This window comes from Oncorhynchus kisutch, linkage group LG11, assembly GCF_002021735.2.
Source record: "Oncorhynchus kisutch isolate 150728-3 linkage group LG11, Okis_V2, whole genome shotgun sequence".
Lineage (NCBI taxonomy): Eukaryota > Metazoa > Chordata > Actinopteri > Salmoniformes > Salmonidae > Oncorhynchus > Oncorhynchus kisutch.
Window position 1 is genome coordinate 10,488,580 of NC_034184.2, and position 15,260 is coordinate 10,503,839.

Sequence of the window (15,260 nt, forward strand, 5' to 3'; positions counted from 1 at the left end):
AGGAGAGGAGGAGGAGGAGAGGAAGAGAGAGGGATCAGTGTAGAGGAGAGGAAGAGAGGAGGAGGAGGAGGAGAGGAAGAGAGCGGGATCAGTGTAGAGGAGAGGAAGAGAGAGGGATCAGTGTAGAGGAGAGAAAGATATAGAGTAAAGAGAAGATGAGAGAGTGAATCTGATTGAGGAAAAGGTGAGAGATTGCAGGAGATGGAAGGAAGTGAAAAGGGGGAGGAGGGGAGAAAGAAGTGGAGAGAAGAGAGAATGTTGAGGGGGTGTTGAGAGGCTGTTGAGGGGGTGTTGAGAGGTTGTTGAGGGGGTGTTGAGAGGTTGTTGAGGGGTTGTTGAGGGGGTGTTGAGAGGTTGTTGAGGGGGTGTTGAGAGGTGGTTGAGGGGGTGTTGAGAGGTTGTTGAGGGGTTGTTGAGGGGGGTGTTGAGAGGTTGTTGAGGGGGTGTTGAGAGGTGGTTGAGGGGGTGTTGAGAGGTTGTTGAGGGGGTGTTGAGAGGTTGTTGAGGGGGTGTTGAGAGGTGGTTGAGGGGATGTTGAGAGGTTGTTGAGGGGTGTTGAGGGGGTATTGGGTGGGTGTTGAGAGGTTGTTTGGGCGGTTTTGAGGGGGTGTTGAGAGGTTGTTGAGGGCATGTTGAGAGGTTGTTGAGGGGGTGTTGAGGGTGTGTTGAGGTGGTATTGGGGGGTGTTGAGAGGGTGTTGAGGGGGTGTTGAGGTGGGGTTGAGAGGGTGTTGAGAGGTTGTTGAGGGGTTGTTGAGAGAGTGTTAAGAGGGTGTTGAGAGGATGTTGAGACAGTGTTAAGGGGGTGTTGAAGGGTGGTTGAGGGGGTGTTGAGAGCGTGTTGAGGGGTTGTTGAGAGGGTGTTGGGAGGTTGTTGAGGGGTTGTTGAGGGAAGGGTGTTGAGGGGGTGTTGAGGGGAGGTTGGGAGGGTGTTGAGGGGGTGTTAAGAGGTTGTTGAAAGGGTTTGTTTTCACACCTGACACTCCTCTCCCCTGTAACTATTCCCCAGGTCGTTGCTGTAAATGAGAACGTGTTCTCAGTCAACTTACCTGGTAAAATAATGGATACATAAAATTTTTAAAAAAAACAGAGGAGAGGAGAACAGAAGACATGACCAGAAACAAGGCAATTACAATGAGAAGGATTACCTAGCACACACACCACACACACACACACACCACACATACACACACACCACACACACACACCACACACACACACACACACACACACACACACACACACACACACACACACACACACACACACCACACATACACACACACCACACACACACACACACCACACATACACACACACACCACACATACACCACACACACACCACACATACACACACACACCACACATACACCACACACACACATACACCACACACACACACCACACACACCACACATACACACACACCACACACACCACACATACACACACACCACACATACACACACACCACACACACCACACATACACACACACCACACACACACACACACCACACACACACACACACCACACACACACACACACACCACACATACACCACACACACATACAAAGAGACCAACTCAGACACATGCACAAACACTTGTAAATATGTTGACAGAAACACACCAAACACAAACACGCACTCAGATTTCTTTGCTCAGAGAACACTGTTCGCCAGAGCCAGTTCCAGATCAAGAGGAATGTGTTCAGGAGGACGAAAGGCAGCCAGGATATTCACACACATACACACACACTGGACTTAGACCTGCAACCTCCCACTTACAGCGAGCAACAAATACACACACATCATCAGAGCAAGACCAGGAAGGCAGAACTGAACTGCACTCTACATACTGCTTTGACAAGAGGTGGACACACACTCTCTTAACAAAGCCAAGTGGACCTCTGCTTGGAGCCACATTGCAACTTATCACTTGGCGTGAGCAACACAGTCTCTCATCTGGTCTGAGCCAGAACAAGTACCTGGAACCTGGAACATTGACTGTGTCCAACACGTTTGGGGCTTTGACCGCCTTCATCCAGGAAGATTACATACAGATAGAGACCCGGATCTGACCTTTGTCTCTCCTCTCCATCATTCTCTCTGGTCTCTCTCTGTCTCTCCCCTCCATCTCCCTGTATTTCTCTGTCTCTCCCCTCCATCTCTCTCTCTTTGTCTCCTCACTCTTCCATCCTCCCAGTATGATGATGAGAAGAGATCGTCTGCTCCTGGCTGTGACCCTCACAGCCATTTTCACCGCTGACCTCTACTTCGTCCTGCTCCCCAAGCTCCGCCAAAGACAACCAGGACCAGGGAATGGAGCCTGCCTCTGTCCCTCCTCCAGGGGGACTAACTTCACCCTTGCTGGATACAGTGGCCTCACTATCCCCTGGTTCTCCAACATCACCTCCATAGACCTCCAGGGTAAGGGGGTCGGAGCTACGGACGACCCCACAGATTGGGGCTCGAAGCTGGGGAGGCTGTTTGCTCACCCCCTGTATAACATTCAGACACCGGAGCTGGGGCTGGAAGAGAGGCTGATGCAGTCTGAAGAGCTAATGGAGTATTACAGGAGGAAGGTCTCGCGCTGGGAACGGTGAGTACAGTACACAGAGACCAGAGTTTAGACCTTTCTCAATGTTTTATGGTTGTGATTTAGTTTGGTGGGACTAGACATTTTCCCTACTGTGGCTTGGCTGTGGTGGAGGGGTAGGGTCACTGACACGACGGCTGTGGATCCCTGACACATGCAGAAACACACACACGCACAGGCACTCAAGCACAGGCACGTCAACAACTCAACACTTTTTCTCTTCGGCAAGCAATTTTCCCATAAAGACTAATCCTATAAACTGTCTCTAAAGTCGATGTCATGAACAGCATTTAATGGAGGGCTGGTAGCAACGCTCACATGTCATTGAGAGCCTATGTCTGGATCTCCCTGTGCTAGGTAAACAAGACCCTTAAACCCGATCAAACCCTTTAAACCAGTAAGAGCTGAACAGACTGTAGCTGTCTTCGTCCTGTTTAACCCTGTCAATCACAGGGCATTTCTCTCAGAGAAATCCTGTTTGGGCTCCAATGGTGGAAAAACACAAGAAATATGAAGAGAGAATATTTCTCTCCCTTAGCTGTGTTTTAAACATGCACATAACAATGGTTCCTCTAGGGATTAGTGGGAGTGTCTTGTAGCAGCTTGTTAACAGAAGAGAAATGCACTTAGTGAGAGGATGGATGGTTTTTAGGGGGACTTCTGGGGACAGTTTGGACTGTTTCATCTGGACGCTGAAAATAGGCAGTTATAGTATACTGTAGACCTTCCAGGTCAACCACTATGGTTATGGTGCATGTGTGTGGCATACATTATCATAGTCTGAATCAAGAGCACTGAAAGAGGAGGGTGATGTGGTTGTGCAGCTAGCTGCTTGCTCCCTGGTCTGTGGGTTTGTGGTATTTGGTTGTGGTCTGTGGTCAGCCTTCCTGATTACACAGACATGTCACTGTGGGCCAGTTGGGTCAGGAATACTCTGAATGAATACACTTGCTTTGACGACCCCTCCTATCATCTGACCACAACAGCTGATGATCCTTAAACACAGTGAAACAACCAACCCTCCCACTCACCGCAGTCAAAACTGGCACAACAGTGCAACAATGCAACATGCTTCCCCAGCCTCCTCAATAGTCTGAATGTTTGCTTTGGATCAGGAGTGATTCCTGCCCATACCGTTTCTGTGGTGTTATGTATACAGAAGTGTCAGGAGAGGAGGAGAGGAAGGAAGGGAGATTCCTAAGGGAGGGCGAACAGCTTGGAAGCTCCGACAGGGAGTCAGAGAGTCCAAGAGGGAGGTGGTGTGTAGACTTTGCCACTACAAATGTTTTCCTCAGAGAATACTCTGCATTTCTCTTTGACTGTTCTCCTCTCAGCCTGTTCTCCCTCTCAGTCTGTTCTCCCTCTCAATCTGTTCTCCCTCTCAATCTGTTCTCCCTCTCAGTCTGTTCTCCCTCTCAGTCTGTTCTCCCTCTCAATCTGTTCTCCTCTCAGTCTGTTCTCCCTCTCAGTCTGTTCTCCTCTCAATCTGTTCTCCCTCTCAATCTGTTCTCCTCTCAGTCTGTTCTCCTCTCAGTCTGTTCTCCCTCTCAATCTGTTCTCCCTCTCAATCTGTTCTCCTCTCAGTCTGTTCTCCCTCTCAGTCTGTTCTCCCTCTCAATCTGTTCTCCTCTCAGTCTGTTCTCCCTCTCAGTCTGTTCTCCCTCTCAATCTGTTCTCCTCTCAGTCTGTTCTCCTCTCAATCTGTTCTCCTCTCAGTCTGTTCTCCCTCTCAGTCTGTTCTCCTCTCAATCTGTGCTCGCTCTCAGTCTGTTCTCCTCTCAGTCTGTTCTCCCTCTCAGTCTGTTCTCCTCTCAATCTGTTCTCCCTCTCAGTCTGTTCTCCTCTCAGTCTGTTCTCCCTCTCAGTCTGTTCTCCTCTCAATCTGTTCTCCTCTCAGTCTGTTCTCCTCTCAGTCTGGTCTCCTCTCAGTCTGTTCTCCTCTCAATCTGTTCTCCCTCTCAGTCTGTTCTCCTCTCACTCTGTTCTCCCTCTGTCTGTTCTCCTCTCAGTCTGTTCTCCTCTCAGTCCGTTCTCCCTCTCAGTCTGTTCTCTTCTCAGTCTGTTCTCCCTCTGTCTGTTCTCCCTCTCAGTCTGTTCTCCTCTCTGTCTGTTATCCTCTCAGTCTGTTCTCCTCTCTGTCTGTTCTCCTCTCAGTCTGTTCTCCTCTCAATCTGTTTTCCCTCTGTCTGTTCTCCTCTCAGTCTGTTCTCCTCTCTGTCTGTTCTCCTCTCAGTCTGTTCTCCTCTCAATCTGTTTTCCCTCTGTCTGTTCTCCTCTCAGTCTGTTCTCCTCTCAGTCTGTTCTCCTCTCAATCTGTTCTCCCTCTCAGTCTGTTCTCCTCTCACTCTGTTCTCCCTCTGTCTGTTCTCCTCTCAGTCTGTTCTCCTCTCAGTCTGTTCTCCTCTCACTCTGTTCTCCCTCTGTCTGTTCTCCTCTCAGTCTGTTCTCCCTCTCAGTCTGTTCTCCTCTCAGTCTGTTCTCCTCTCAGTCTGTTCTCCTCGCAGTCTGTTCTCCCTCTGTCTGTTCTCCTCTCAGTCTGTTCTCCCTCTCAGTCTGTTCTCCTCTCAGTCTGTTCTCCTCTCAGTCTGTTCTCCTCTCACTCTGTTCTCCCTCTGTCTGTTCTCCTCTCAGTCTGTTCTCCTCTCTGTCTGTTCTCCTCTCAGTCTGTTCTCCTCTCAGTCTGTTCTCCTCTCACTCTGTTCTCCCTCTGTCTGTTCTCCTCTCAGTCTGTTCTCCTCTCAGTCTGTTCTCCCTCTGTCTGTTCTCCTCTCTGTCTGTTCTCCTCTCTGGTTGTTCTCCTCTCAGTCCGTTCTCCCTCTCAGTCTGTTCTCTTCTCAGTCTGTTCTCCCTCTGTCTGTTCTCCTCTCAGTCTGTTCTCCTCTCAGTCTGTTCTCCTCTCACTCTGTTCTCCTCTCAGTCTGTTCTCCTCTCAGTCTGTTCTCCTCTCACTCTGTTCTCCCTCTGTCTGTTCTCCTCTCAGTCTGTTCTCCTCTCAGTCTGTTCTCCTCTCAGTCTGTTCTCCCTCAGTCTGTTCTCCTCTCAGTCTGTTCTCCTCTCAGTCCGTTCTCCCTCTGTCTGTTCTCCTCTCAGTCTGTTCTCCTCTCAGTCCGTTCTCCCTCTGTCTGTTCTCCTCTCAGTCTGTTCTCCTCTCAGTCTGTTCTCCTCTCACTCTGTTCTCCCTCTGTCTGTTTCTCCCTCTCAGTCTGTTCTCCTCTCTGTCTGTTATCCTCTCAGTCTGTTCTCCTCTCTGTCTGTTCTCCTCTCAGTCTGTTCTCCTCTCAATCTGTTTTCCCTCTGTCTGTTCTCCTCTCAGTCTGTTCTCCTCTCTGTCTGTTCTCCTCTCAGTCTGTTCTCCTCTCAATCTGTTTTCCCTCTGTCTGTTCTCCTCTCAGTCTGTTTCTCCTCTCAGTCTGTTCTCCTCTCAATCTGTTCTCCCTCTCAGTCTGTTCTCCTCTCACTCTGTTCTCCCTCTGTCTGTTCTCCTCTCAGTCTGTTCTCCTCTCAGTCTGTTCTCCTCTCACTCTGTTCTCCCTCTGTCTGTTCTCCTCTCAGTCTGTTCTCCCTCTCAGTCTGTTCTCCTCTCAGTCTGTTCTCCTCTCAGTCTGTTCTCCTCGCAGTCTGTTCTCCCTCTGTCTGTTCTCCTCTCAGTCTGTTCTCCCTCTCAGTCTGTTCTCCTCTCAGTCTGTTCTCCTCTCAGTCTGTTCTCCTCTCACTCTGTTCTCCCTCTGTCTGTTCTCCTCTCAGTCTGTTCTCCTCTCTGTCTGTTCTCCTCTCAGTCTGTTCTCCTCTCAGTCTGTTCTCCTCTCACTCTGTTCTCCCTCTGTCTGTTCTCCTCTCAGTCTGTTCTCCTCTCAGTCTGTTCTCCCTCTGTCTGTTCTCCTCTCTGTCTGTTCTCCTCTCTGGTTGTTCTCCTCTCAGTCCGTTCTCCCTCTCAGTCTGTTCTCTTCTCAGTCTGTTCTCCCTCTGTCTGTTCTCCTCTCAGTCTGTTCTCCTCTCAGTCTGTTCTCCTCTCACTCTGTTCTCCTCTCAGTCTGTTCTCCTCTCAGTCTGTTCTCCTCTCACTCTGTTTTCCCTCTGTCTGTTCTCCTCTCAGTCTGTTCTCCTCTCAGTCTGTTCTCCTCTCAGTCTGTTCTCCCTCAGTCTGTTCTCCTCTCAGTCTGTTCTCCTCTCAGTCCGTTCTCCCTCTGTCTGTTCTCCTCTCAGTCTGTTCTCCTCTCAGTCCGTTCTCCCTCTGTCTGTTCTCCTCTCAGTCTGTTCTCCTCTCAGTCTGTTCTCCTCTCACTCTGTTCTCCCTCTGTCTGTTCTCCTCTCAGTCTGTTCTCCTCTCAGTCTGTTCTCCTCTCAGTCTGTTCTCCCTCAGTCTGTTCTCCTCTCAGTCTGTTCTCCTCTCAGTCTGTTCTCCCTCTGTCTGTTCTCCTCTCTGGTTGTTCTCCTCTCAGTCCGTTCTCCCTCTGTCTGTTCTCCTCTCAGTCTGTTCTCCTCTCAGTCTGTTCTCCCTCTGTCTGTTCTCCCTCTGTCTGTTCTCCTCTCAGTCTGTTCTCCTCTCAGTCTGTTCTCCTCTCACTCTGTTCTCCCTCTGTCTGTTCTCCTCTCAGTCTGTTCTCCTCTCAGTCTGTTCTCCCTCTGTCTGTTCTCCTCTCTGTCTGTTCTCCTCTCTGGTTGTTCTCCTCTCAGTCCGTTCTCCCTCTCAGTCTGTTCTCTTCTCAGTCTGTTCTCCCTCTGTCTGTTCTCCTCTCAGTCTGTTCTCCTCTCAGTCTGTTCTCCTCTCACTCTGTTCTCCTCTCAGTCTGTTCTCCTCTCAGTCTGTTCTCCTCTCACTCTGTTCTCCCTCTGTCTGTTCTCCTCTCAGTCTGTTCTCCTCTCAGTCTGTTCTCCTCTCAGTCTGTTCTCCCTCAGTCTGTTCTCCTCTCAGTCTGTTCTCCTCTCAGTCCGTTCTCCCTCTGTCTGTTCTCCTCTCAGTCTGTTCTCCTCTCAGTCCGTTCTCCCTCTGTCTGTTCTCCTCTCAGTCTGTTCTCATCTCAGTCTGTTCTCCTCTCACTCTGTTCTCCCTCTGTCTGTTCTCCTCTCAGTCTGTTCTCCTCTCAGTCTGTTCTCCTCTCAGTCTGTTCTCCCTCAGTCTGTTCTCCTCTCAGTCTGTTCTCCTCTCAGTCTGTTCTCCCTCTGTCTGTTCTCCTCTCTGGTTGTTCTCCTCTCAGTCCGTTCTCCCTCTGTCTGTTCTCCTCTCAGTCTGTTCTCCTCTCAGTCTGTTCTCCCTCTGTCTGTTCTCCTCTCTGGTTGTTCTCCTCTCAGTCCGTTCTCCCTCTGTCTGTTCTCCTCTCAGTCTGTTCTCCTCTCAGTCTGTTCTCCCTCTGTCTGTTCTCCTCTCAGTCTGTTCTCCTCTCAGTCTGTTCTCCTCTCAGTCTGTTCTCCTCTCAGTCTGTTCTCCTCTCAGTCTGTTCTGTCTGTTCTCCTCTCTGTCTGTTCTCCTCTCTGGTTGTTCTCCTCTCAGTCTGTTCTCCCTCTCAGTCTGTTCTCTTCTCAGTCTGTTCTCCCTCTGTCTGTTCTCCTCTGTCTGTTCTCCTCTCAGTCTGTTCTCCTCTCTGTCTGTTCTCCCTCTGTCTGTTCTCCTCTCTGGTTGTTCTCCTCTCAGTCTGTTCTCCCTCTGTCTGTTCTCCTCTCTGTCTGTTCTCCTCTCTGGTTGTTCTCCTCTCAGTCCGTTCTCCCTCTGTCTGTTCTCCTCTCTGGTTGTTCTCCTCTCAGTCCGTTCTCCCTCTGTCTGTTCTCCTCTCAGTCTGTTCTCCTCTCAGTCTGTTCTCCTCTCAGTCTGTTCTCCTCTCAGTCTGTTCTCCTCTCAGTCTGTTCTCCCTCTGTCTGTTCTCCTCTCAGTCCGTTCTCCCTCTGTCTGTTCTCCTCTCTGGTTGTTCTCCTCTCAGTCCGTTCTCGCTCTGTCTGTTCTCCTCTCAGTCTGTTCTCCTCTCTGTCTGTTCTCCCTCTGTCTGTTCTCCTCTCAGTCTGTTCTCCTCTCTGTCTGTTCTCCTCTGTCTGTTCTCCTCTCTGGTTGTTCTCCTCTCAGTCTGTTCTCCCTCTGTCTGTTCTCCTCTGTCTGTTCTCCTCTCAGTCTGTTCTCCCTCTGTCTGTTCTCCTCTCAGTCTGTTCTCCCTCTGTCTGTTCTCCTCTGTCTGTTCTCCTCTGTCTGTTCTCCTCTCTGGTTGTTCTCCTCTCAGTCTGTTCTCCCTCTGTCTGTTCTCCTCTGTCTGTTCTCCTCTCAGTCTGTTCTCCCTCTGTCTGTTCTCCTCTCAGTCTGTTCTCCTCTCTGTCTGTTCTCCCTCTGTCTGTTCTCCTCTGTCTGTTCTCCTCTCTGTCTGTTCTCCCTCTGTCTGTTCTCCTCTGTCTGTTCTCCTCTCAGTCTGTTCTCCTCTCAGTCTGTTCTCCCTCTGTCTGTTCTCCTCTCAGTCTGTTCTCCTCTCAGTCTGTTCTCCTCTCAGTCTGTTCTCCTCTCAGTCTGTTCTCCCTCTGTCTGTTCTCCTCTGTCTGTTCTCCTCTCAGTCTGTTCTCCCTCTCAGTCTGTTCTCCTCTATGGAAATATGCTAGTTTGGATGATTGTTGGTCCTGTGCAGCAACTGTTGCTCTGACCGTGGGAGTTGGATTTTTAAAGGCGCTTTCAATAAAGTTTGATTTGATTTGATACTGTATGAGTTTCACAGTGCGTATCGCAGGTTTTCAAGGATAACTCGTTTGGCGTACCCTAACCATGACCTCATTTTGACCACCTCTCTTTCCCCCTCAGCCATACAATATGATGTTGTACAGCAAGGGCAAGGCTATGCATAACCCTAACCCCACTCCCACGCTCTCCCTCTCTCTCTCCCCCCACCTCTTTCCCTTAGGCATATGAAGCTGTACAGTGAGGCTGCAGCGGCCCTCAACGTGACAATGCTGGAACACCAGGTGACCTTTGACCCTGAGGCCAGCTGGCTGAAGTTCCACCTGGGCATCAACCGCTATGCCCTGTACGCCCGTGATGACCCCGCCATCACCCGCCTGCTGCAAGACATGCAGGCCACCACTGTCATCAGCGCAGGTAGGACCTGTCTTGTGGGAGTTATAACCATTCATATAAGTGGTATTCATATGAGTGTTATAACAATTCATATGAGCATTAACGTCACCGTCAACAGTGCATGTAGGTGCTATAGGACCTTGTGCTTAAAGAATTAACCATTTATATAATTGTTATAGGTATTCATTGCAGAAATGTCTTTATGCAGATTACACTCAAGATGAAAAGGCCCTCAAAGGAGCATGTGACTGTACCCAGGGTAAGGTCCTGTCATGTCAACATAGCTGCACTGTTCTGTGTCTGCATTATTTGTGTGTTTTGTGTTCGAACATACATTCCTTTTACAACGTGTTCTATTATGCTTTTGGCGTGTCAATGGTTGTTTTGAGGAGAACAGGGAGAGAAATGAGAGGAAAGAGAATCAGTTGACACAGTCCTCTTCATGACTGGTTCTTTTGTAGTTTCTTTCTCCCTGTTATATCCTTCAGTGCTCAGTCGTGCTATCAGAGCCGAACACCCTGTTGCACCACTGACAAGACATTGGTTTTCATCCAAGGCCCATAAAGTAGCATCTCCAGAACTTCATAAGTCACATCCCTGGAGGCAGAGAGCAGAGACAGACTCATTTAGGTCAAAGGCAGAGTGTTCTTTAAAAAGCTTCATCTCAGAGAGTAGGAGTGTGGTGATGCCACAGCAGTCTACACACCAGAGATTGGGGTGATGCCACAGCAGTCTACACACCAGAGATTGGGGTGATGCCACAGCAGTCTACACACCAGAGATTGGGGTGATGCCACAGCAGTCTACACACCAGAGATTGGGGTGATGCCACAGCAGTCTACACACCAGAGATTGGGGTGATGCCACAGCAGTCTACACACCAGAGATTGGGGTGATGCCACAGCAGTCTACACACCAGAGATTGGGGTGATGCCACAGCAGTCTACACACCAGAGATTGGGGTGATGCCACAGCAGTCTACACACCAGAGATTGGGGTGATGCCACAGCAGTCTACACACCAGAGATTGGGGTGATGCCACAGCAGACAGTCAGACAGACAGACAGACAGACACACACACACACACACACACCACACACACACTGGTGGTTCCAACCTCAGCGACAACACACACACACTGGTGGCTCCAACCTCAGCGACAACACACACACACTGGTGGTTCCAACCTCAGCGACAACACACACACACTGGTGGCTCCAACCTCAGCGACAACACACACACACTGGTGGCTCCAACCTCAGCGACAACACACACACACTGGTGGCTCCAACCTCAGCGACAACACACACACACTGGTGGCTCCAACCTCAGCGACAACACACACACACTGGTGGCTCCAACCTCAGCGACAACACACACACACTGGTGGCTCCAACCTCAGCGACAACACACACACACTGGTGGCTCCAACCTCAGCGACAACACACACACACTGGTGGCTCCAACCTCAGCGACAACACACACACACTGGTGGCTCCAACCTCAGCGACAACACACACACACTGGTGGCTCCAACCTCAGCGACAACACACACAAATCCTCTGTTCCTCCGTCCTACTTTTATTCGTACATGGCTTTTTCAACCAATTCTTCTTGAACGGCTGAAAAGCGACAGTGTGCCCTTTGCTCTTCAAAGCTTGTTTGTGTCTGTTTGATTCCCCTCCAGTTAAACACAGCAGAGAGAGATTGTAAACAACGAATAAGATACAACTTCAGAAGACTAAGCTGAATCAGCTGGAATCAGGAGGAGAAGCGTGTGTCTTTATGAATACTGGTTAGCTTTGCTCTGTGACGCAGCATGCTGAGTACCGAGACATAAAGAAACCCTGCTGAAGGTAGTTCTCCATCTGGCCTTATCATTGGGACTTGGTCCAGGCAGAAACAGATGTAGAGCAGGGAAAATAATATTGAACAGAGTCAACAATAAACCACAAGGATTGGAACTTCAAAATTAACTTGGGTCAGATTCCAAACCAACTATGTGTTTTTTGGATAGGTTTTTATAACTAGCTAAGGTTGGCCAAGACGGCATTCTGAGAGCAGCTGAGGGAGACACAGCAGTCTGAGAGCAGCTGAGAGAGACACAGCAGTCTGAGAGCAGCCAAGAGAGACACAGCAGTCTGAGAGCAGCTGAGAGAGACACAGCAGTCTGAGAGCAGCCAAGAGAGACACAGCAGTTTGAGAGCAGCTGAGAGAGACACAGCAACTGAGAGCAGCAGAGAGAGACACAGCAGTCTGAGGGCAGCTGAGAGAGACACAGCAGCTGAGAGCAGCTGAGAGAGACACAGCAGTCTGAGGGCAGCTGAGAGAGACACAGCAGTCTGAGGGCAGCTGAGAGAGACACAGCAGCTGAGAGCAGTTGAGAGAGACACAGCAGTCTGAGAGCAGCTGAGAGAGACACAGCAGTCTGAGAGCAGTTGAGAGAGACAGAGCAGTCTGAGGGCAGCTGAGAGAGACACAGCAGTCTGAGAGCAGCTGAGAGAGACACAGCAGTCTGAGAGCAGCTGAGAGAGACACAGCAGTCTGAGAGCAGCTGAGAGAGACACAGCAGCTGAGAGCAGCTGAGAGAGACACAGCAGCTGAGAGCAGCTGCGAGAGACACAGCAGTCTGAGAGCAGCTGAGAGAGACACAGCAGTCTGAGAGCAGCTGAGAGAGACACAGCAGCTGAGAGCAGCTGAGAGAAACACAGCAGCTGAGAGCAGCTGAGAGAGACACAGCAGCTGGGAGCAGCTGAGAGAGACACAGCAGTCTGAGAGCAGCTGAGAGAGACAGCAGCTGAGAGCAGCTGAGAGAGACACAGCAGTCTGAGAGCAGCTGAGAGAGACAAAGCAGCTGAGAGCAGCTGAGAGAGACACAGCAGTCTGAGAGCAGCTGAGAGAGACACAGCAGCTGAGACCAGCTGAGAGAGACAAAGCAGCTGAGAGCAGCTGAGAGAGACACAGCAGTCTGAGAGCAGCTGAGAGAGACACAGCAGTCTGGGAGCAGCTGAGAGAGACACAGCAGTCTGAGGGCAGCTGAGAGAGACACAGCAGCTGAGGGCAGCTGAGAGAGACACAGCAGCTGAGGGCAGCTGAGAGAGACACAGCAGCTGAGGGCAGCTGAGAGACAACAGTCTGATGACAGCTGAGAGACACAGCATTCTGAGGACAGCTGAGAGACACAGCAGTCTGAGGACATCTGAGAGACACAGCAGTCTGAGGACAGCTGAGAGAGACACAGCAGCTGAGAGCAGTTGAGAGAGACACAGCAGTCTGAGAGCAGCTGAGAGAGACACAGCAGTCTGAGAGCAGTTGAGAGAGACAGAGCAGTCTGAGGGCAGCTGAGAGAGACACAGCAGTCTGAGAGCAGCTGAGAGACACAGCAGTCTGAGAGCAGCTGAGAGAGACACAGCAGTCTGAGAGCAGCTGAGAGAGACACAGCAGCTGAGAGCAGCTGAGAGAGACACAGCAGCTGAGAGCAGCTGCAAGAGACACAGCAGTCTGAGAGCAGCTGAGAGAGACACAGCAGCTGAGAGCAGCTGAGAGAGACACAGCAGCTGAGAGCAGCTGAGAGAGACACAGCAGTCTGAGAGCAGCTGAGAGAGACACAGCAGCTGAGAGCAGCTGAGAGAGACACAGCAGCTGAGAGCAGCTGAGAGAGACATAGCAGCTGGGAGCAGCTGAGAGAGACACAGCAGTCTGAGAGCAGCTGAGAGAGACAGCAGCTGAGAGCAGCTGAGAGAGACACAGCGGTCTGAGAGCAGCTGAGAGAGACAAAGCAGCTGAGAGCAGCTGAGAGAGACACAGCAGTCTGAGAGCAGCTGAGAGAGACACAGCAGCTGAGACCAGCTGAGAGAGACAAAGCAGCTGAGAGCAGCTGAGAGAGACACAGCAGTCTGAGAGCAGCTGAGAGAGACACAGCAGTCTGGGAGCAGCTGAGAGAGACACAGCAGTCTGAGGGCAGCTGAGAGAGACACAGCAGCTGAGGGCAGCTGAGAGAGACACAGCAGCTGAGGGCAGCTGAGAGAGACAACAGTCTGATGACAGCTGAGAGACACAGCATTCTGAGGACAGCTGAGAGACACAGCAGTCTGAGGACATCTGAGAGACACAGCAGTCTGAGGACAGCTGAGAGACACAGCAGTCTGAGGACAGTTGAGATACACAGCAGCTGAGGGCAGCTGAGAGAGACACAGCAGTCTGAGGACAGCTGAGAGACACAGCAGTCTGAGGACAGCTGAGAGACACAGCAGTCTGAGGACAGCTGAGAGACAGCAGTCTGAGGACAGCTGAGAGACACAGCAGTCTGAGGACAGTTGAGATACACAGCAGCTGAGGGCAGCTGAGAGAGACACAGCAGTCTGAGGACAGCTGAGAGACACAGCAGTCTGAGGACAGCTGAGAGACACAGCAGTCTGAGGACAGCTGAGAGACAGCAGTCTGAGGACAGCTGAGAGACACAGCATTCTGAGGACAGCTGAGAGAGACACAGCAGTCTGAGGACAGCTGAGAGACACAGCAGTCTGAGGACAACTGAGAGACACAGCAGTCTGAGGACAGCTGAGAGACACACAGCAGTCTGAGGACAGGTGGTTGGCGGAGTGGTTCATGTCTGATATGTATTGTCTTTCTCTCTCTGTCTCTCTCTCTGTCTCTCTCGGTCTGTTTCTGTACCTATCTCTCTCTCTCTGTACCTATCTCTCTTTCTCTGTCTCTGTACCTATCTCTCTCTCTCTCTCTCTCTCTCTCTCTCTCTCTCTCTCTCTCTGTCTCTGTACCTATCTCTCTCTCTCGCTCTCCCGCTCTCCCGCTCTCTCTCTCTCTCTCTCTCTCTCTCTCTCTCTCTCTCTCTCTTTCTCTCTCTCTCTCTCTCTCTCTCTCTCTCTCTCTCTCTCTCTCTCTCTCTCTCTCTCTCTCAGTGGTAAAGCCCAGTGGACACCACCTCAAGCTGGCCCTGAAGATGCAGAACTTTGGCAAGGCCATGTTCAAACCCATGAGGTGAATGTTTCTGGGGAAACCAATCAGGGGGAGTGCTCTGGTTTGTAGTGATATTTTGAAAAGTACTGTAATTCTATGAATCATTTGTTCCTCAGACAGCAGAGAGACCAGGAGACTCCTGGTGATGTGTTCTACTTTGTCGACTTCCAGAGACACAATGCTGAGATTGCTGCTTTTCACCTGGACAGGTGAATTTGAAAACATGTACTCTCCTAATATTAATATTGACTAATATTGACTAATTAATATTTACTAATGACTAAACCTTTATCTTCCCCTCTCATGCTGTATCTCCTACTGTATCCACTACCGTATCTCCTACTGTATCTCCTACTGTATCCACTACTGTCCCTCATACTGTATCTCCTACTCTATCCACTACTGTATCTCCTACTGTCTCCACTACTGTATCTCATACTGCATCTCATACTGCATATCATACTCTATCCACTACTGTAACTTCTACTGTATCCACTACTGGTTCTCATACTGTATGTCATACTGTATCTCATGTTCTATCTCATACTGTATCTCATACCGTATCTCATACTGTATCTCATGATGCATCTCATACTATATCTCATGTTCTATCTCATACTGTATCTCATACTGTATCTCATAC

General features: G+C 50.3%; 1 protein-coding gene across 1 annotated transcript in view; it reads left to right on the forward strand.

Annotated features, from left to right (window-relative positions):
* The first annotated feature begins 1,514 nt into the window (after positions 1-1,514).
* Positions 1,515-15,260, forward strand: part of LOC109900043 (pseudokinase FAM20A) — a 31,273-nt gene continuing 17,527 nt past the window's right edge. The window contains exons 1-5 of the mRNA XM_020495763.2: positions 1,515-2,604; positions 9,468-9,661; positions 9,849-9,899; positions 14,560-14,638; positions 14,734-14,826. Coding sequence (XP_020351352.1) covers positions 2,210-2,604; positions 9,468-9,661; positions 9,849-9,899; positions 14,560-14,638; positions 14,734-14,826 — 812 coding nt within the window. The 5' untranslated portion in view covers positions 1,515-2,209. The remainder of the gene's footprint in view (positions 2,605-9,467; positions 9,662-9,848; positions 9,900-14,559; positions 14,639-14,733; positions 14,827-15,260) is intronic.